This window comes from Salvelinus namaycush, chromosome 1, assembly GCF_016432855.1.
Source record: "Salvelinus namaycush isolate Seneca chromosome 1, SaNama_1.0, whole genome shotgun sequence".
Taxonomy (NCBI): Eukaryota; Metazoa; Chordata; class Actinopteri; order Salmoniformes; family Salmonidae; genus Salvelinus; species Salvelinus namaycush.
Window position 1 is genome coordinate 73,630,118 of NC_052307.1, and position 23,542 is coordinate 73,653,659.

The 23,542-nt window shown below is 44.3% G+C and overlaps 1 protein-coding gene across 2 annotated transcripts in view; it reads right to left on the reverse strand.

Annotated features, from left to right (window-relative positions):
- Positions 1 to 23,542, reverse strand: part of tubgcp4 (tubulin, gamma complex associated protein 4) — a 33,149-nt gene that overhangs the window by 8,684 nt on the left and 923 nt on the right. For both annotated transcript variants that reach the window (XM_038994487.1, XM_038994479.1), the window contains exons 2-13: positions 23,092 to 23,220; positions 21,552 to 21,674; positions 21,408 to 21,461; positions 20,698 to 20,754; positions 19,143 to 19,222; positions 18,574 to 18,775; positions 17,852 to 18,017; positions 17,356 to 17,480; positions 17,101 to 17,151; positions 15,944 to 16,049; positions 15,403 to 15,510; positions 13,551 to 13,695 (exon numbers count right to left, since the gene is read on the reverse strand). In XM_038994487.1, the coding sequence (XP_038850415.1) occupies positions 13,551 to 13,695; positions 15,403 to 15,510; positions 15,944 to 16,049; positions 17,101 to 17,151; positions 17,356 to 17,480; positions 17,852 to 18,017; positions 18,574 to 18,775; positions 19,143 to 19,222; positions 20,698 to 20,754; positions 21,408 to 21,461; positions 21,552 to 21,596 (1,139 nt within the window). In that variant the 5' untranslated portion in view covers positions 21,597 to 21,674; positions 23,092 to 23,220. The remainder of the gene's footprint in view (positions 1 to 13,550; positions 13,696 to 15,402; positions 15,511 to 15,943; positions 16,050 to 17,100; positions 17,152 to 17,355; positions 17,481 to 17,851; positions 18,018 to 18,573; positions 18,776 to 19,142; positions 19,223 to 20,697; positions 20,755 to 21,407; positions 21,462 to 21,551; positions 21,675 to 23,091; positions 23,221 to 23,542) is intronic.

The window sequence follows — 23,542 nt, forward strand, 5'->3', positions numbered from 1 at the left end:
ATTATACCTGGAGGACAGGACACGGTCGTGAATATTACATTATACCTGGGAGACAGGACACGGTCGTGAATATTACATTATACCTGGGGGACAGGACACGGTCGTGAATATTACATTATACCTGGGGGACAGGACACGGTCGTGAATATTACATTATACCTGGGGGACAGGACACGGTCGTGAATATTACATTATACCTGGGGGACAGGACACGGTCGTGAATATTACATTATACCTGGGGGACAGGACACGGTCGTGAATATTACATTATACCTGGAGGACAGGACACGGTCGTGAATATTACATTATACCTGGGAGACAGGACACGGTCGTGAATATTACATTATACCTGGGAGACAGGACACGGTCGTGAATATTACATTATACCTGGGAGACAGGACACGGTCGTGAATATTACATTATACCTGGGAGACAGGACACGGTCGTGAATATTACATTATACCTGGAGGACAGGACACGGTCGTGAATATTACATTATACCTGGGGGACAGGACACGGTCGTGAATATTACATTATACCTGGGGGACAGGACACGGTCGTGAATATTACATTATACCTGGAGGACAGGACACGGTCGTGAATATTACATTATACCTGGGAGACAGGACACGGTCGTGAATATTACATTATACCTGGGAGACAGGACACGGTCGTGAATATTACATTATACCTGGGAGACAGGACACGGTCGTGAATATTACATTATACCTGGGAGACGGTCGTGAATATTACATTATACCTGGGAGACGGTCGTGAATATTACATTATACCTGGGAGACGGTCGTGAATATTACATTATACCTGGAGGACAGGACACAGTCGTGAATATTACATTATACCTGGGGGACAGGACACGGTCGTGAATATTACATTATACCTGGGGGACAGGACATGGTCGTGAATATTACATTATACCTGGAGGACAGGACACAGTCGTGAATATTACATTATACCTGGAGGACAGGACACGGTCGTGAATATTACATTATACCTGGAGGACAGGACACGGTCGTGAATATTACATTATACCTGGGGGACAGGACACGGTCGTGAATATTACATTATACCTGGGAGACAGGACACGGTCGTGGATATTACATTATACCTGGGAGACAGGACACGGTCGTGAATATTACATTATACCTGGGAGACAGGACACGGTCGTGAATATTACATTATACCTGGGAGACAGGACACGGTCGTGAATATTACATTATACCTGGGAGACAGGACACGGTCGTGAATATTACATTATACCTGGAGGACAGGACACGGTCGTGAATATTACATTATACCTGGGAGACAGGACACGGTCGTGAATATTACATTATACCTGGGGGACAGGACACGGTCGTGAATATTACATTATACCTGGGGGACAGGACACGGTCGTGAATATTACATTATACCTGGGGGACAGGACACGGTCGTGAATATTACATTATACCTGGGGGACAGGACACGGTCGTGAATATTACATTATACCTGGGGGACAGGACACGGTCGTGAATATTACATTATACCTGGGAGACAGGACACGGTCGTGAATATTACATTATACCTGGAGGACAGGACACGGTCGTGAATATTACATTATACCTGGGAGACAGGACACGGTCGTGAATATTACATTATACCTGGGAGACAGGACACGGTCGTGAATATTACATTATACCTGGGAGACAGGACACGGTCGTGAATATTACATTATACCTGGGAGACAGGACACGGTCGTGAATATTACATTATACCTGGGAGACAGGACACGGTCGTGAATATTACATTATACCTGGAGGACAGGACACAGTCGTGAATATTACATTATACCTGGGGGACAGGACACGGTCGTGAATATTACATTATACCTGGGGGACAGGACACGGTCGTGAATATTACATTATACCTGGAGGACAGGACACGGTCGTGAATATTACATTATACCTGGGAGACAGGACACGGTCGTGAATATTACATTATACCTGGGAGACAGGACACGGTCGTGAATATTACATTATACCTGGGAGACAAGGACACGGTCGTGAATATTACATTATACCTGGGAGACGGTCGTGAATATTACATTATACCTGGGAGACGGTCGTGAATATTACATTATACCTGGGAGACGGTCGTGAATATTACATTATACCTGGAGGACAGGACACAGTCGTGAATATTACATTATACCTGGGGACAGGACACGGTCGTGAATATTACATTATACCTGGGGGACAGACATGGTCGTGAATATTACATTATACCTGGGACAGGACACAGGGACAGGACATGGTCGTGAATATTACATTATACCTGGAGGACAGGACACAGTCGTGAATATTACATTATACCTGGAGGACAGGACACGGTCGTGAATATTACATTATACCTGGGGGACAGGACACGGTCGTGAATATTACATTATACCTGGGAGACAGGACACGGTCGTGGATATTACATTATACCTGGGAGACAGGACACGGTCGTGAATATTACATTATACCTGGGAGACAGGACACGGTCGTGAATATTACATTATACCTGGGAGACAGGACACGGTCGTGAATATTACATTATACCTGGGAGACAGGACACGGTCGTGAATATTACATTATACCTGGGAGACAGGACACGGTCGTGAATATTACATTATACCTGGGAGACAGGACACGGTCGTGAATATTACATTATACCTGGGGGACAGGACACGGTCGTGAATATTACATTATACCTGGGGGACAGGACACGGTCGTGAATATTACATTATACCTGGAGGACAGGACACGGTCGTGAATATTACATTATACCTGGGGACAGGACACGGTCGTGAATATTACATTATACCTGGAGGACAGGACACGGTCGTGAATATTACATTATACCTGGGAGACGGTCGTGAATATTACATTATACCTGGGGGACAGGACACGGTCGTGAATATTACATTATACCTGGGGGACAGGACACGGTCGTGAATATCACATTATACCTGGGGGACAGGACACGGTCGTGAATATCACATTATACCTGGGAGACAGGACACGGTCGTGAATATTACATTATACCTGGAGGACAGGACACGGTCGTGAATATCACATTATACCTGGGAGACAGGACACGGTCGTGAATATTACATTATACCTGGGGGACAGGACACGGTCGTGAATATCACATTATACCTGGGAGACGGTAGTGAATATCACATTATACCTGGGGGACAGGACACGGTCGTGAATATTACATTATACCTGGAGGACAGGACACGGTCGTGAATATTACATTATACCTGGGAGACGTCGTGAATATTACATTATACCTGGGGGACAGGACACAGTCGTGAATATCACATGATACCTGGGGGACAGGACACGGTCGTGAATATTACATTATACCTGGGGGACAGGACACAGTCGTGAATATTACATCAACCTGGGGGGACAGGACACGGTCGTGAATATTACATTATACCTGGGAGACGGTCCGTGAATATTACATTATACCTGGGGGACAGGACACAGTCGTGAATATCACATTATACTGGGGGACAGGACACGGTCGTGAATATTACATTATACTGGGAGGCGGTCGTGAATATTACATTATACCTGGGGGACAGGACACGGTCGTGAATATTACATTATACCTGGGAGACGGTCGTGAATATTACATTATACCTGGGGACAGGACACGGTCGTGAATATTACATTATACCTGGGGGACAGGACACGGTCGTGAATATCACATTATACCTGGGGGACAGGACACGGTCGTGATATCACATTATACCTGGAGGACAGGACACGGTCGTGAATATTACATTATACCTGGGAGACAGGACACGGTCGTGAATATTACATTATACCTGGGAGACAGGACACGGTCGTGAATATTACATTATACCTGGGAGACAGGACACGGTCGTGAATATTACATTATACCTGGGAGACAGGACACGGTCGTGAATATTACATTATACCTGGGAGACAGGACACGGTCGTGAATATTACATTATACCTGGGGAGACAGGACACGGTCGTGAATATTACATTATACCTGGGAGACAGGACACGGTCGTGAATATTACATTATACCTGGGAGGACAGGACACGGTCGTGAATATTACATTATACCTGGGAGACAGGACACGGTCGTGAATATTACATTATACCTGGGGACAGGACACGGTCGTGAATATTACATTATACCTGGGAGACAGGACACGGTCGTGAATATTACATTATACCTGGGAGACAGGACACGGTCGTGAATATTACATTATACCTGGGAGGACAGGACACGGTCGTGAATATTACATTATACCTGGGAGACGGTCGTGAATATTACATTATACCTGGGGACAGGACACGGTCGTGAATATTACATTATACCTGGGGACAGGACACGGTCCGTGAATATTACATTATACCTGGGGGACAGGACACGGTCGTGAATATTACATTATACCTGGGGGACAGGACACGGTCGTGAATATTACATTATACCTGGGGGACAGGACACGGTCGTGAATATTACATTATACCTGGGGGACAGGACACGGTCGTGAATATTACATTATACCTGGGAGGACAGGACACGGTCGTGAATATTACATTATACCTGGAGGACAGGACACGGTCGTGAATATTACATTATACCTGGGAGACAGGACACGGTCGTGAATATTACATTATACCTGGGAGACAGGACACGGTCGTGAATATTACATTATACCTGGGAGACAGGACACGGTCGTGAATATTACATTATACCTGGGAGACAGGACACGGTCGTGAATATTACATTATACCTGGGAGACAGGACACGGTCGTGAATATTACATTATACCTGGGGGACAGGACACGGTCGTGAATATTACATTATACCTGGGAGGACAGGACACGGTCGTGAATATTACATTATACCTGGGAGACAGGACACGGTCGTGAATATTACATTATACCTGGGGACAGGACACGGTCGTGAATATTACATTATACCTGGGGGACAGGACACGGTCGTGAATATTACATTATACCTGGGAGACAGGACACGGTCGTGAATATTACATTATACCTGGGAGACAGGACACGGTCGTGAATATTACATTATACCTGGAGGACAGGACACGGTCGTGAATATTACATTATACCTGGGAGACAGGACACGGTCGTGAATATTACATTATACCTGGGAGACAGGACACGGTCGTGAATATTACATTATACCTGGGAGACAGGACACGGTCGTGAATATTACATTATACCTGGGAGACAGGACACGGTCGTGAATATTACATTATACCTGGGAGGACAGGACACGGTCGTGAATATTACATTATACCTGGGAGACAGGACACGGTCGTGAATATTACATTATACCTGGGGACAGGACACGGTCGTGAATATTACATTATACCTGGGGGACAGGACACGGTCGTGAATATTACATTATACCTACCTGGGGGACAGGACACGGTCGTGAATATTACATTATACCTGGGGGACAGGACACGGTCGTGAATATTACATTATACCTGGGGGACAGGACACGGTCGTGAATATTACATTATACCTGGAGGACAGGACACGGTCGTGAATATTACATTATACCTGGGAGACAGGACACGGTCGTGAATATTACATTATACCTGGGAGACAGGACACGGTCGTGAATATTACATTATACCTGGGAGACAGGACACGGTCGTGAATATTACATTATACCTGGGAGACAGGACACGGTCGTGAATATTACATTATACCTGGAGGACAGGACACGGTCGTGAATATTACATTATACCTGGGGGACAGGACACGGTCGTGAATATTACATTATACCTGGGGGACAGGACACGGTCGTGAATATTACATTATACCTGGAGGACAGGACACGGTCGTGAATATTACATTATACCTGGGAGACAGGACACGGTCGTGAATATTACATTATACCTGGGAGACAGGACACGGTCGTGAATATTACATTATACCTGGGAGAAGACGGTCGTGAATATTACATTATACCTGGGAGACGGTCGTGAATATTACATTATACCTGGGAGACGGTCGTGAATATTACATTATACCTGGGAGACGGTCGTGAATATTACATTATACCTGGAGGACAGGACACAGTCGTGAATATTACATTATACCTGGGGGACAGGACACGGTCGTGAATATTACATTATACCTGGGGGACAGGACATGGTCGTGAATATTACATTATACCTGGAGGACAGGACACAGTCGTGAATATTACATTATACCTGGAGGACAGGACACAGGTCGTGAATATTACATTATACCTGGAGGACAGGACACGGTCGTGAATATTACATTATACCTGGAGGACAGGACACGGTCGTGAATATTACATTATACCTGGGGGACAGGACACGGTCGTGAATATTACATTATACCTGGGAGACAGGACACGGTCGTGGATATTACATTATACCTGGGAGACAGGACACGGTCGTGAATATTACATTATACCTGGGAGACAGGACACGGTCGTGAATATTACATTATACCTGGGAGACAGGACACGGTCGTGAATATTACATTATACCTGGGAGACAGGACACGGTCGTGAATATTACATTATACCTGGGAGACAGGACACGGTCGTGAATATTACATTATACCTGGAGGACAGGACACGGTCGTGAATATTACATTATACCTGGGAGACAGGACACGGTCGTGAATATTACATTATACCTGGGGGACAGGACACGGTCGTGAATATTACATTATACCTGGGGGACAGGACACGGTCGTGAATATTACATTATACCTGGGGGACAGGACACGGTCGTGAATATTACATTATACCTGGGGGACAGGACACGGTCGTGAATATTACATTATACCTGGGAGACAGGACACGGTCGTGAATATTACATTATACCTGGGAGACAGGACACGGTCGTGAATATTACATTATACCTGGGAGACAGGACACGGTCGTGAATATTACATTATACCTGGGAGACAGGACACGGTCGTGAATATTACATTATACCTGGGAGACAGGACACGGTCGTGAATATTACATTATACCTGGAGGACAGGACACAGTCGTGAATATTACATTATACCTGGGGGACAGGACACGGTCGTGAATATTACATTATACCTGGGGGACAGGACACGGTCGTGAATATTACATTATACCTGGAGGACAGGACACGGTCGTGAATATTACATTATACCTGGGAGACAGGACACGGTCGTGAATATTACATTATACCTGGGAGACAGGACACGGTCGTGAATATTACATTATACCTGGGAGACAGGACACGGTCGTGAATATTACATTATACCTGGGAGACGGTCGTGAATATTACATTATACCTGGGAGACGGTCGTGAATATTACATTATACCTGGGAGACGGTCGTGAATATTACATTATACCTGGAGGACAGGACACAGTCGTGAATATTACATTATACCTGGGGGACAGGACACGGTCGTGAATATTACATTATACCTGGGGGACAGGACATGGTCGTGAATATTACATTATACCTGGAGGACAGGACACGGTCGTGAATATTACATTATACCTGGAGGACAGGACACGGTCGTGAATATTACATTATACCTGGGGGACAGGACACGGTCGTGAATATTACATTATACCTGGGAGACAGGACACGGTCGTGGATATTACATTATACCTGGGAGACAGGACACGGTCGTGAATATTACATTATACCTGGGAGACAGGACACGGTCGTGAATATTACATTATACCTGGGAGACAGGACACGGTCGTGAATATTACATTATACCTGGGAGACAGGACACGGTCGTGAATATTACATTATACCTGGGAGACAGGACACGGTCGTGAATATTACATTATACCTGGGAGACAGGACACGGTCGTGAATATTACATTATACCTGGGGGACAGGACACGGTCGTGAATATTACATTATACCTGGGGGACAGGACACGGTCGTGAATATTACATTATACCTGGAGGACAGGACACGGTCGTGAATATTACATTATACCTGGGGGACAGGACACGGTCGTGAATATTACATTATACCTGGAGGACAGGACACGGTCGTGAATATTACATTATACCTGGGAGACGGTCGTGAATATTACATTATACCTGGGGGACAGGACACGGTCGTGAATATTACATTATACCTGGGGGACAGGACACGGTCGTGAATATCACATTATACCTGGGGGACAGGACACGGTCGTGAATATCACATTATACCTGGGAGACAGGACACGGTCGTGAATATTACATTATACCTGGAGGACAGGACACGGTCGTGAATATCACATTATACCTGGGAGACAGGACACGGTCGTGAATATTACATTATACCTGGGGGACAGGACACGGTCGTGAATATCACATTATACCTGGGAGACGGTAGTGAATATCACATTATACCTGGGGGACAGGACACGGTCGTGAATATTACATTATACCTGGAGGACAGGACACGGTCGTGAATATTACATTATACCTGGGAGACGGTCGTGAATATTACATTATACCTGGGGGACAGGACACAGTCGTGAATATCACATTATACCTGGGGGACAGGACACGGTCGTGAATATTACATTATACCTGGGGGACAGGACACAGTCGTGAATATTACATCAACCTGGGGGACAGGACACGGTCGTGAATATTACATTATACCTGGGAGACGGTCGTGAATATTACATTATACCTGGGGGACAGGACACAGTCGTGAATATCACATTATACCTGGGGGACAGGACACGGTCGTGAATATTACATTATACCTGGGAGGCGGTCGTGAATATTACATTATACCTGGGGGACAGGACACGGTCGTGAATATTACATTATACCTGGGAGACGGTCGTGAATATTACATTATACCTGGGGGACAGGACACGGTCGTGAATATTACATTATACCTGGGGGACAGGACACGGTCGTGAATATCACATTATACCTGGGGGACAGGACACGGTCGTGAATATCACATTATACCTGGAGGACAGGACACGGTCATGAATATTACATTATACCTGGAGGACAGGACACAGTCGTGAATATTACATTATACCTGGGAGACAGGACACGGTCGTGAATATTACATTATACCTGGGAGACGGTCGTGAATATTACATTATACCTGGGAGACAGGACACGGTCGTGAATATTACATTATACCTGGGAGACAGGACACGGTCGTGAATATTACATTATACCTGGGAGACAGGACACGGTCGTGAATATTACATTATACCTGGGGGACAGGACACGGTCGTGAATATTACATTATACCTGGGGGACAGGACACGGTCGTGAATATTACATTATACCTGGGAGACAGGACACGGTCGTGAATATTACATTATACCTGGGAGACAGGACACGGTCGTGAATATTACATTATACCTGGAGGACAGGACACGGTCGTGAATATTACATTATACCTGGGAGACAGGACACGGTCGTGAATATTACATTATACCTGGGAGACAGGACACGGTCGTGAATATTACATTATACCTGGGAGACAGGACACGGTCGTGAATATTACATTATACCTGGGAGACAGGACACGGTCGTGAATATTACATTATACCTGGAGGACAGGACACGGTCGTGAATATTACATTATACCTGGGAGACAGGACACGGTCGTGAATATTACATTATACCTGGGGGACAGGACACGGTCGTGAATATTACATTATACCTGGGGGACAGGACACGGTCGTGAATATTACATTATACCTGGGGGACAGGACACGGTCGTGAATATTACATTATACCTGGGGGACAGGACACGGTCGTGAATATTACATTATACCTGGGAGACAGGACACGGTCGTGAATATTACATTATACCTGGAGGACAGGACACGGTCGTGAATATTACATTATACCTGGGAGACAGGACACGGTCGTGAATATTACATTATACCTGGGAGACAGGACACGGTCGTGAATATTACATTATACCTGGGAGACAGGACACGGTCGTGAATATTACATTATACCTGGGAGACAGGACACGGTCGTGAATATTACATTATACCTGGAGGACAGGACACAGTCGTGAATATTACATTATACCTGGGGGACAGGACACGGTCGTGAATATTACATTATACCTGGGGGACAGGACACGGTCGTGAATATTACATTATACCTGGAGGACAGGACACGGTCGTGAATATTACATTATACCTGGGAGACAGGACACGGTCGTGAATATTACATTATACCTGGGAGACAGGACACGGTCGTGAATATTACATTATACCTGGGAGACAGGACACGGTCGTGAATATTACATTATACCTGGGAGACGGTCGTGAATATTACATTATACCTGGGAGACGGTCGTGAATATTACATTATACCTGGGAGACGGTCGTGAATATTACATTATACCTGGAGGACAGGACACAGTCGTGAATATTACATTATACCTGGGGGACAGGACACGGTCGTGAATATTACATTATACCTGGGGGACAGGACAGGGTCGTGAATATTACATTATACCTGGAGGACAGGACACAGTCGTGAATATTACATTATACCTGGAGGACAGGACACGGTCGTGAATATTACATTATACCTGGGGGACAGGACACGGTCGTGAATATTACATTATACCTGGGAGACAGGACACGGTCGTGGATATTACATTATACCTGGGAGACAGGACACGGTCGTGAATATTACATTATACCTGGGAGACAGGACACGGTCGTGAATATTACATTATACCTGGGAGACAGGACACGGTCGTGAATATTACATTATACCTGGGAGACAGGACACGGTCGTGAATATTACATTATACCTGGAGGACAGGACACGGTCGTGAATATTACATTATACCTGGGGGACAGGACACGGTCGTGAATATTACATTATACCTGGGGGACAGGACACGGTCGTGAATATTACATTATACCTGGGGGACAGGACACGGTCGTGAATATTACATTATACCTGGGGGACAGGACACGGTCGTGAATATTACATTATACCTGGGGACAGGACACGGTCGTGAATATTACATTATACCTGGGAGACAGGACACGGTCGTGAATATTACATTATACCTGGGAGACAGGACACGGTCGTGAATATTACATTATACCTGGAGGACAGGACACAGTCGTGAATATTACATTATACCTGGGGGACAGGACACGGTCGTGAATATTACATTATACCTGGGGGACAGGACACGGTCGTGAATATTACATTATACCTGGGGGACAGGACACGGTCGTGAATATTACATTATACCTGGGAGACAGGACACGGTCGTGAATATTACATTATACCTGGGAGACAGGACACGGTCGTGAATATTACATTATACCTGGGAGACGGTCGTGAATATTACATTATACCTGGGAGACGGTCGTGAATATTACATTATACCTGGGAGACGGTCGTGAATATTACATTATACCTGGAGGACAGGACACAGTCGTGAATATTACATTATACCTGGGGGACAGGACACGGTCGTGAATATTACATTATACCTGGGGGACAGGACATGGTCGTGAATATTACATTATACCTGGAGGACAGGACACAGTCGTGAATATTACATTATACCTGGAGGACAGGACACGGTCGTGAATATTACATTATACCTGGGGGACAGGACACGGTCGTGAATATTACATTATACCTGGGAGACAGGACACGGTCGTGGATATTACATTATACCTGGGAGACAGGACACGGTCGTGAATATTACATTATACCTGGGAGACAGGACACGGTCGTGAATATTACATTATACCTGGGAGACAGGACACGGTCGTGAATATTACATTATACCTGGGAGACAGGACACGGTCGTGAATATTACATTATACCTGGGAGACAGGACACGGTCGTGAATATTACATTATACCTGGGAGACAGGACACGGTCGTAACATGAAGGTACAAACAATGGTTATATACACTCACTGGCCAGTGTATTAGGTATACCCATCTAGTACTGGGTCAGACACCCCTCTGCCTCCAGGACAGCCTGAATTCACTTTGTTAGTTAATAACCAAATACAAAGCTACAAACAACAACTTACAGACGCACACAATCAACGACTACATCTCCTCTGTCCAGACCCGCATGCTCACACCTCCATCCATAGTGCATTGTTGTTTACTACATGGCCTGAAACAGCACCATTTTGTTTCTCTCCGTAGCCCCCGCTTTTTCAATATTTAAATAATAAATCATTACATTTTTCCATTGTGTTAATGATGGCAGAATGATTGATTTCCAAGTTTTTAGTATACGTTTTTCCAAGATGAGTGATGAGCCTGAATTCTTTGGGGCATGGATTCTACAAGCCGGAAATGTTCCACAGGGATGTTTTTCCATGCTGACATGATGGCACCACGCAGTTGCTGCAGATTGGATGCTGGTACACCACAGCCATCGGACTGTACCATTGACACCAGGCAGGATGGGTTCCATGGACTCATCCTACAACTACCATCAACATGATGCAACATGAACCGGGATTTGTCGCACCAGGCAATGTTTTTCTACTCCTAAATTGTCCAGTGTTGGTGATGGCGTGCCCACTGGAGCCACTTCTTCTTGTTTTTAGCTGATTGGAGTGGAACCCAGTGTGGTCGTCTGCTGCAATAGCCCATCTGTGACAAAGATCGGCGAGTTGTGCGTTGTGAGAAGCCGTACTGCAGACCACGGTTGTGACAAAGATCGGCGAGTTGTGCGTTTTGAGAAGCCGCACTGCAGACCACGGTTGTGACAAAGATCGGCGAGTTGTGCGTTGTGAGAAGCCGCACTGCAGACCACGGTTGTACTGCGCCGTTATATGTCTGTTTGTGGCCCAACTTAGATTGCATGATTCTTCCCATTCTCCTTCAACCTCTCTCATCAACCAGCTGTTTTCACCCTCAGGACTGCCGCTGACTGGATGTTTTCTGTTTGTCGCACCATTCTCTGTAAACCCTAGACACTATTATGCGTGAAAAGCCCAGGAGGGCGGCCGTTTCTGAGGTACTGGATCCGGCGTGCCTGGCAGCGACGGTCATACCACGCTCAGTCACTTAGGTCAGTCATTTTGCCCATTCTAACGTTCAATCGAACAGTAACTGAATGCCTCAATGCCTGTCTGCCTGCTTTATATAGCTAGCCACGGCCACGTGACTCACTGTCTGTAGGAGAGATCCATTTTCGTGAACGGGATGGTGTACCTAATAAACTGGGAGTGTAATGTTAAAATATTCCATTGTCTGTTTGCACAAACATTTGCTAATGGATTTCACTTCATGTTAAAGGTAGAGTCAGCAATGCACAAAGTAAAAAGCAATATCGTGTCCATTTCCACAACTACTAAGAGCCTTGAAGCACGAGGCTAAACTTCTCCACTGTTACGGTCCTGCAGCGATCACATTGGGCCCTGGTCAAAAGTAGTGCACTATATAGGGAATAAGGGACCATTTGGGAGGCAGGCGTTGCCTGCTGTACAATACTCACTTCTCCAGAACGGCAGGGGTGAAGAGGATGTGCAGGGGCCACTGGACCTTGTAGGCCAAGCCCAGAGCAGCCCAGCCCGTAGGGGGCACCTCCCTGGGGGAGGACTCCTGTGGGGGAGTGGCCCCTTCCCTGGTCCCTGTGGCATCTGAGAACACAATCATACCATTAGCCACAGGATGGCTCCACACCAGAGTATGTCAGCAGAGTTGAGCGGTTTGAAATCTCACTCATCGCTCATGGAACAGTCTTTGTTAACCACTCTGCCGCTCAACATCCTTTCTCCCGCTCTGCTAAAAATATATATTTTTTAAACGCTCACAGGAACAAGCAAATAAAACTGCTGCTCCAAATTCACTCCATTCATTTTTTAGGTTAAAAAGAATTTAACAAACACCCCATATACTTTTGTGACTGTACCATTTGTTTTTGAAGTAGGCTGTCATAAGAAGGTTCAACATAGGCTACTAAACAAGCACCTACCTAGGTGAAAGGTTGTGGCTACTGTGTTAAAAACAAATAGCTTTTTCTCTAATCTATTGATGATCAGATATGTCAGTTGTAACTGGTTCTGTTGAACTCACATTTTACACTTGATAGACAACTTTAGTAATGTTACAAACTTAGACTATTTTTTAACAATAGCCTATATAGAAACCAAAACGTCTCTGTTGCTGCTGCATGGCCCCATTGTTTGTCTTGTCATCAATTATACAGCCTGTGACATATTTCTTGGTCGACTCATATCAACATCTCTGCGCATTAGTGGTGGGGTAGGCTAAATAAATACAACACAATAGACCTTAATAAAAGAACGGTGATGAAGGAAATTAAAAATGGTGGACAGAGCATGGCCTGAGGTCGTGGCTGAATAGTACCGGTGTGCAATTGGGAGAGATGGCCAACGATCCTACATTAAAAAAATAAAATAAAATTGGCCAAATTACACACACTCCATTCCTCTCTCCACTCTGCCCACATCCTCTGATCCACTCCATCGCATTGTTCACAAGATGGCACACACTGGGTAGAAGACATAGAAGAATGATCATCCCAAATAGCACCCTATTCCCTATGAAGTGCACTACTTTGACCAGAACTTTGTGAAAAATAGTGCACTATTATGTGGATTAGGGTGCCAAGTTCAATAGCCTTCTCTTCTCGTCTGCTTTCCTTCATTGGCTTTTAAAAAGATAACAGGTGACTTCCCAGTACACATCCATCAGATTGCCTTCTCCCATCTGGTGTTCCCAGGTTATAGCAGGAGAGATGAGGGAGAGATGACCAAGACAGGCATGCATAGACTGTCTTACAGTTAGCCACCAGATGGCAGCAACTGGTTACAAGAAAATATACTGGAGCACACAGCCAACGGTCCCAATATGTTCCTTACCACTTCCCCTTGGCCCTGACCTTTCCATATTTACAGATCTGAATGGTATAAGAAGTGTCATGGTGGACCTTCCGCCATATTGCTTACACATTACAGATCTGCAAACATGGAAGAGTAAGTTAGGGCCATGGGGTAGTAGGGAGCAGACCTGTGTTCAAATACTATTTAGGGTATTTCAATTACTTTCAAAAGACATTTCAAAGTAAATATTTTCTTTGAAAATACAACTAGCTGAATATTGGAATGCATTTGGAAATACACTTAATGTATTGGCATGTATTATAAAATACACTGAAAATAAGTATTTCAAAAACAAGTACTCAAATAAACATGTACTGAGCCCAGGTCTAGTAGGGAGTGAAAAGAGAACTCTAAGCAGCTCTAGTTAAACATACAGTTAGATCTCCTAGACTCCTAGTGGAGGGTTTCTGCTCCAATGAAAAGCCATTCTGAGGAACAAACCTTTGCTCTCCTTCCCCTGGTAGTCGATGGTGAGGTGCAGGAGAGGCAGGAGGTTGTCGTCGTCCAACAACACCTTGTGGGCAGCCTGCTGAAAGGCCACATTTACATCTGTGGAAGGGGTGGAGAAAACAGCCACTGTTAGATCCAAAGAAAGACTGCAATACACATGGACCTGTTCACATTCTTCTTTACGGCATCCTTCCTTCCTTCCTTCCTTCCTTCCTTCCTTCCTTCCTTCCTTCCTTCCTTCCTTCCTTCCTTCCTTCGAATAACAACGATCAGAAATTATTGTTTTAGTGAAAGATATTTACTGGAACCCCTATTTTGACCTAGCCACAGTGTTAGATCAGTGATCACTTCAAGGAAGGGAGGAAGTTAGGGTCCAGTTTAAACTGCATTTTAAGTATTCCAACAGGACCATGGTTTGTGATTGAATAAAGGGTGAATTTTCCATAAGATGAAGTTGGCCCTTAGGAGGTAGAATGTGCTATCAAGTTTAGATGTCTGTTAGAGTAAACTGATCCTGGATCTGTAAACATACCGTGTTCAGTGACAGCCGTGGGTGGGGTCTTGAGCATGTGCTGAGCGTGGTCAATGAACACCTGGTACAGCTCACCACGGCCCAACAGGTAAAAGTCCTTTATGATCTACAGGGAAAGAGAAACGGCGTGCTTGAGGGGTCAGCTTTAACAAGGCCAGGCACAGAATCACTCATCTTGATCACATAAGGAGTAGTTATTTGAGATGCAAGGGGATTTGTAGATCAGTGATTCTGAGCAGTCCGACTGCAACGTATGTCATTTACAAAATAGCCTCCAACACTCTACTCAGCAAACTGGATGCAGTCTATCACAGTGCCATACGTTTTGTCACCAAAGCCCCATATACCACCCCCCACTGCGACCTGTATGCTCTCGTCGGCTGGCCCTCGCTACATATTCGTCGCCAGACCCACTGGCTCCAGGTCATTTATAAGTCTTTGCTAGGTAAAGCTCCTCCTTAGCTCAGCTCACTGGTCACGATAACACGCTCCAGCAGGTATATCTCACTGGTCATCCCCAAAGCCAAAACCTACTTTGGCCGCCTTTCCTTCCAGTTCTCTGCTGCCAATGACCGGAACGAACTGCAAAAATCGCTGAAGCTGGACACTTATATTTCCCTCACTAACTTTAAACATCAGCTATCTGAGCAGCTAACCGATCGCTGCAGCTGTACATAGCCCATCTGTAAATAGCCCATCCAATCTACCTACCTCATCCCCATATTATTTTTTATTTACTTTTCTGCTTTTTTGCACACCAGTATTTCTACTTGCACATCATCATCTGCACATCTCTCTCTCCAGTGTTAATTTGCTCAATTGTAATTACTTCGCTACTATGGCCTATTTATTGCCTTACCTCCTCATGCCATTTGCACACACTGTATATAGACTTTTTTCAATTTTTTTCTATTGTGTTATTGACTGTAAGCTTGTTTATTCCATGTGTAACTCTGTGTTGTTGTTTGTGTTGCACTGCTTTGTTTTATCTTGGCCAGGTCACAGTTGTAAATGAGAACTTGTTCTCAACTGGCCTACCTGGTTAAATAAAGGTGAAATATATATATATTTTTTAAATGTAGTCGAGCTCAAACATGACCACTAACAATCTGAAATCAACTGTAAACGGTCACAGCTAGATAGTCCAAATTACAAACCTTCAGTTGCCCCAGGAGATCAGATTCCTCCACCATTAATGTCCACAGGTGCTGCAAATAGGATACATTCATTCATCAACTGTTGATTGGATTCACATACCGATGACTAATGTATGGAGTTATTGAGATGAATGTGGCCCTAATATCAACTGAATAGAACAGGACCTTTTTGTCCAGCTGATAGTGGGAAGTTACAGCAGACATTACAAACACATATCTGACATTTCCTCAGATATGTTGAAGTGCGAAGCCCACCTCTGCCACGGTGCTGCGGATGCCGTCTATGAGGTTCTCAAAGTCCACTAGGCTGAAGAGGGGCTGCTGTTTGAGACGGTGCAGCTCTGTAGCAAACATGTCCTCCTGGTGCTTCAGTATAGAGCCTGGACACAGACACACACAGAGGGAGGAAAACATGATCCCACAAAATGTAAAAAATCTTTCATTCCAAGTTGAACGTGGAACTCCTGAAGTGATATTGTCGCAATATGTTACATTGAAGTAGTGCTCGGCGAGATAGTTGTGATTTTTGTGTTGTGGAAGTTTTTAGAGAAGCGTAGCAACCAAAGCAAACCAAATAGATGTCAAAATCAGCAATAATGCTAATGGTGCTTACCTGACTGAGGGTGAAGACAGAAAACACTCCCTTTCTCCTCCCTCTACTGTTTCCCTACTGTAGCTAAATCATTAACAAGTCAACGTGAAACGTAGCTACAGCTAATAACAAAGGTACATGTGTGGACCAGGTTCTCACCAGCTCTGGACGGGCTGTGGTTGTGGTTCTCAAACATCTGGACGGACTCCCCCACGAAGAGGATCTTCTCAGCCACACGGATGGGGACGTAGGAGGGCAGCATCTCAGCCCGCAGAGAGAACTGCTGCAGGGACGGAGCCAGCATGTTCTCTTCCTCTATCAGCCTCTACAACGGAATACAGACAACGGCATCGTTCATTAGGGCACGCAACGGAAAACATTTTCAAACAGAAAACGAAAATGAGCATGTCTTATTGGACCAGTCTGGGTACTCACTCCCTGTTTCAGTTAGTTTTTCCCTGCTTTGTGCCTTATGAACATGACCCAAATCAGCCTCCTGAAACTGACTGGAAGTACATACACATGACTTTTAGATCTTATCCATCCTGCAATCTTTACTCTAACAGTAGTGGTGCAAGCTTTACACTAACGCAAGCACTTCAAATCCAAGTGGACAGATAAAGTGCCAGGTCAGTTTTGCCTCCCCACCCGATATTTAAGATTAGGATTTGGGGGAAGATATAAACTGAACCTAAAGCTGTGCCTAAGGGCAACTTCTACCCGCCATCTCACTAGATTCTGTAGTTCTCTCAGCTGGAAACATGGATGCAATTGCCAATAGATGCTGATCTAGAATCAGTTTAGCCTCTTACCTTAGATCAGCCAGTTAAGATTTGAGGAAGATAAAAGCTGATCCTGAATCTTAGCATACAGGCTCTCACCAGGTCCTGTAGTTCTTTCAGCTGTTTACCGCTGAGGCCTCCAATCCCCAGGTCCTCCTCGTCCTCCTCCTGGTTGGCGGCGGCCCCTCCAGCGCTGGGCCCCTGCTTCACATAGAACTCCTCACTCTGGTCCAGCAGCAGACCATGCAGCATCCACGCCGCCAGCTGCTTGTACATCACCCCGTGGCACACCGCCAGGATCCTGAGTAGACAGACAGCAGAGAGATCCTTTATGTTGTGTTGCCCTAAGAAACACCAGCCAGGTATCGGTATAGATTCAAGTGTTTATGTGTAGGAGGAGATGACATGTGTCATGGGAATCATTTATCCAGGGGTGAAATAACACTTCTTTTTTTTTAAATACACACCCCGGGATCTTACCATTGTAAAATCACAGAAAATTCAAAACCCCCTTCAGGTTTTGCCTGGAAATATGGCATGCATATTTCACTTTGCAGCACCAGTTTCAGGATGACACCACACATGCAGCATAGATCCAAGTAATAGCATAAACAATGCATAAGAGGCTAACTTCACATTTGATTGAAAAAGTTGTGGCCGTAACTTACTTCTCCAGGGCCATGCGAACAGGGGGCAGACCTCCACAGCTGTGCTTGTACACCGTCTCCAGGATCTGACAGCCGTGGATCTAATTAGGACAGACAGGATATGACCTCATTTCCATATTCCACACTAATTGATTCAACTGTGCCTACCCATGATGCACTCTGCTCTGAGCGATGTGACAACTTTGTGCCCCTGTACCACAGCAGCCACCATGAACTTTAAATTGGGAGAAAGATGGTATTGTTACAGAAAAATTCAAAACTAAGGCACATCAGAAATGTGTTGACCCTTAGACTTTGAGAACACAAATAGTTTTTGGAGAGTGCTATGGGAGTATGAAAAGTGCTTTATGAGCGTCTTAAATCATTTCCTCCAAAGTAATTGTGTTTGTGTGATTTCTCAGTCATATCAGAAGGAGAGTGAATACTTGTGTCTCCATTGTAATGCCCTTATCTTCTGGGACAATTGTCTCGTCTCCATTGTAATGCCCTTATCTTCTGGGACTATTGTCTCATCTCCATTGTAATGCCCTTATCTTCTGGGACTATTGTCTCATCTCCACTGTAATGCCCTTACCTTCTGGGACTATTGTCTGGTCTCCATTGTAATGTCTTTACCTTCTGGGACTATTGTCTTGTCTCCATTGTAATGCCCTTACCTTCTAGGACTATTGTCCTGTCTCCATTGTAATGCCCTCACCTTCTAGGACTATTGTCTTGTCTCCATTGTAATGCCCTTACCTTCTAGGACTATTGTCTCGTCTCCATTGTAATGCCCTTACCTTCTGGGACTATTGTCTCGTCTCCATTGTAATATCTTTACCTTCTAGGACTATTGTCTTGTCTCCATTGTAATGCCCTCACCTTCTAGGACTATTGTCTTGTCTCCATTGTAATGCCCTCACCTTCTAGGACTATTGTCTCGTCTCCATTGTAATGCCCTCACCTTCTAGGACTATTGTCTCGTCTCCATTGTAATGCCCTCACCTTCTAGGACTATTGTCTCGTCTCCATTGTAATGCCCCCACCTTCTAGGACTATTGTCTTGTCTCCATTGTAATGCCCTTACCTTCTAGGACTATTGTCCTGTCTCCATTGTAATGCCCTCACCTTCTAGGACTATTGTCTTGTCTCCATTGTAATGCCCTTACCTTCTAGGACTATTGTCTCGTCTCCATTGTGATGCCCTTACCTTCTGGGACTATTGTCTCGTCTCCATTGTAATGCCCTTACCTTCTAGGACTATTGTCTTGTCTCCATTGTAATGCCCTCACCTTCTAGGACTATTGTCTTGTCTCCATTGTAATGCCCTTACCTTCTAGGACTATTGTCTCGTCTCCATTGTAATGCCCTCACCTTCTGGGACTATTGTCTGGTCTCCATTGTAATGTCTTTACCTTCTGGGACTATTGTCTCGTCTCCATTGTAATATCTTTACCTTCTAGGACTATTGTCTTGTCTCCATTGTAATGCCCTCACCTTCTAGGACTATTGTCTTGTCTCCATTGTAATGCCCTTACCTTCTGGGACTGTATTGTCTCCATTGTAATGCCCTTACCTTCTGGGACTTTATTGTCTCCACCACCACCATAACAGAGGGAAACAGCAACTGAAACTGGAGGAGAACAACATGATTACATAAAATGACTTGGGTATATTGTTAAATTAATATTTGATTTCCTAATTCCATTCATGACATATTGAAAGATACTGTGGTTCTTGTGACTGTAGGTGTGAAAGTTCACATTTAAAGATGGAATCTGCATTAGGGGAAACAGCGCCACTGTCTGGATTGGATGCTGCGGATGAAAATCCAGCACTTGGGAGAAAAAGGAATTTAGGAATATATGTATAATTAGTTAACTACATGTACAGTACACGTGCGCGAAAGTAGCAGTGGAAGTATTTTTGTCCGTTGGTTTACTCCAATCAGAGGAGGGGTGGAAGGGTGGCAGCGCCACTGTAAACCCCCAGCACCTTTTATTGTTTTTGTTTTGTGGATGAAATGGAGGTCAGGTGCGTCGAGCAGTGTGGTCAAAGACAAAAAGTGCAGTACATATTGTTCTGTTTTATCGCGTGTGCAATGATGTTAGAGGAGGGAAAAACAGTGTTTGTAGCTTGCAGTAACTTTTTTGTTGTTGTAATATCCTAAACTGTTTCACCATTAAGGATTCCAGCTTTAAAGGTCTAAAACAATTAATTCTACTTCAAATGTATAACAAGCAAATCTAAATCAGAAAAACTAGTAAAAACAGTAACTGGCATTACCTGATCCAACATATAATTCACATGAGATATGGAGAGATGTGGGTCGCCAAGAAACTGCAATGAAGAGGACAATAGTGGGATTGATTATGAATGTGCATTGTATTAATTAGTGCTACAATGCATTTAGTAAATGATCTTCGCTACCTCTTGTTCGAGGTCCAGGAGAGCCTGTCTATAAGGCTGTAGCATGGAGTCCAGTCCCGTGCAGAAAGCCCGCAGGTAAACCCCATTGAGTCCGGCCTGGTTTGTCTGAATGGAGTGGTGCTCCTGCAAAGTACAATCAGAGCTTGTTAACACTATAGTATTTAGCTATATCTGATTAGTATTTGCAGTAATACTAGTACATCTCAATCTAAAAAACAACAACACATGGCACTCACTCTAAAGTTGGTTTAGATTCATTGCCACCGACTCTCACAGAATTTAACCAGTTAATCAGGATTAAAAAATATAAACCCATCTAAGGGGAGGTTTCCCAGACACAGATTAAGTGTAATTCTGCACTAAAAAGCATTTTCAATGGAGATTCTCCATTGAGTTGGCTTTTTAGTCCAGAGATTATACTACAAATCAGGTTTGAGGAGTTAGCAAAGCAACTTTGTTCAACTTGGAATAACCGGTCAGATGAAAGAGGCTCACCTTTTAGCCAGGTAAATTTCTATGGCAATGAATCCTTCAGAACTAACCTGTTCTGGGGTAGGCTAACTCAGGGTTTACTATATTTATCCTGAATGAAGTGTCTGATGCCACGTTAAATACAACTAGGAACATGGATAAATATGAGATCAAATCATGACGTCAGTGATCTAAGGTCGGAAAGTCTAACTTTTAGAAAAAGGCCCGAGCTGGAATTCCGAGTTGGATGATCATTCAAATCGATTTTTCCCCAGTCGGAGCAATTTTTTTCCAAAATTTCCACTTGTTTTGAATGCACTGAAGTCGGAAGTCTGAGATTTACGAGTTCCTAGTTGTTTTGAGCGATTAAATATGTAATTAATCAAACGTTTGTGTAAAAAATAAATATTAAAACACCCATCACATTACACATTTAGTAATGGCAAGATGCATTTGAAAGTTCACCCACAGTAAAACTTTTGCATGACTAAAAAACATTTTTACTGATAGGATTGGGAAAAAAGGTGCTTGTGTGCATTGATAAGCACACCAAAGCACATCAAAGACAGCATTATTAGCCTATTTCACATCATAGCCTGCTGAATTTGCAAGATGTTCTTTCATGTTCATTTCGGCAAAAATGAAAATGTGGCACTGACTCTCCCATGGATTGACGGTTTTAGCATTGTCTCAATGAAGAGTTTGGCGTTCGACCAGCAACATGCAACATGCACGTGTAGTTACATGCCTGCTAGAGTTAGTGGCAGATGAAGTCTGAGCTGGAATGTGAAGCTAATTGAAGCTGGCTAGTTTTATAAAAGCCTGAGTAGATCGAGCTTCAATCGTAGTTTTCCTCAAGTCCTCACCTTATAAAAAAGTAAGAGATAAGCAGGGAGAACATTGGAGGAGAAGGAACCCCAGATATCCTTCAACGATCTCCTCGCTTCCAAATCAAATCACATTTTATTGGTCACATACACCCGCAATAACATCTGCTAAAAATGTGTAACAAAGGACCTGAGAAGAGGAAAATGCTTTTGGCACTCCATCTTCTGGGTATTTATCTCACCTGCTGGTGGACATGGCCTGTGTGTTGCTCTATGAACTCTGTGAAGCGAATGTAATCGGATCCCAGTTTGCAGAGGCGGTTCAGGACACTGGTCTCACTGGGATGGAGAAAGGGCAGGTCCTGGGAGACCTAAAGGAGTAGGAGAGGTTCAGTTAACCCCTTACTCATAACTCCTTAACAGTGCATTCTTGAACTATGGTTCAGTTAGCTATATGTACATCGTGAAGTTGAGAAAAACTCGGCTAAAAGGTTCAGTGGGATGCATGTCACACTTACCACCAGCCACTAAACAAAACTATAGTGAAGTGTACATACAGCAACAACAGAGAGAAAAAAAACGAGTGATGGGTGCCAACAAAAGCAGAACATAAAACAATTCATAAGGTTACTAGCTAGTTGCAGTAGCTAGCTACTTGAGAAAAAAAGGTTAACATTGCTAGCCAGCTTCTTG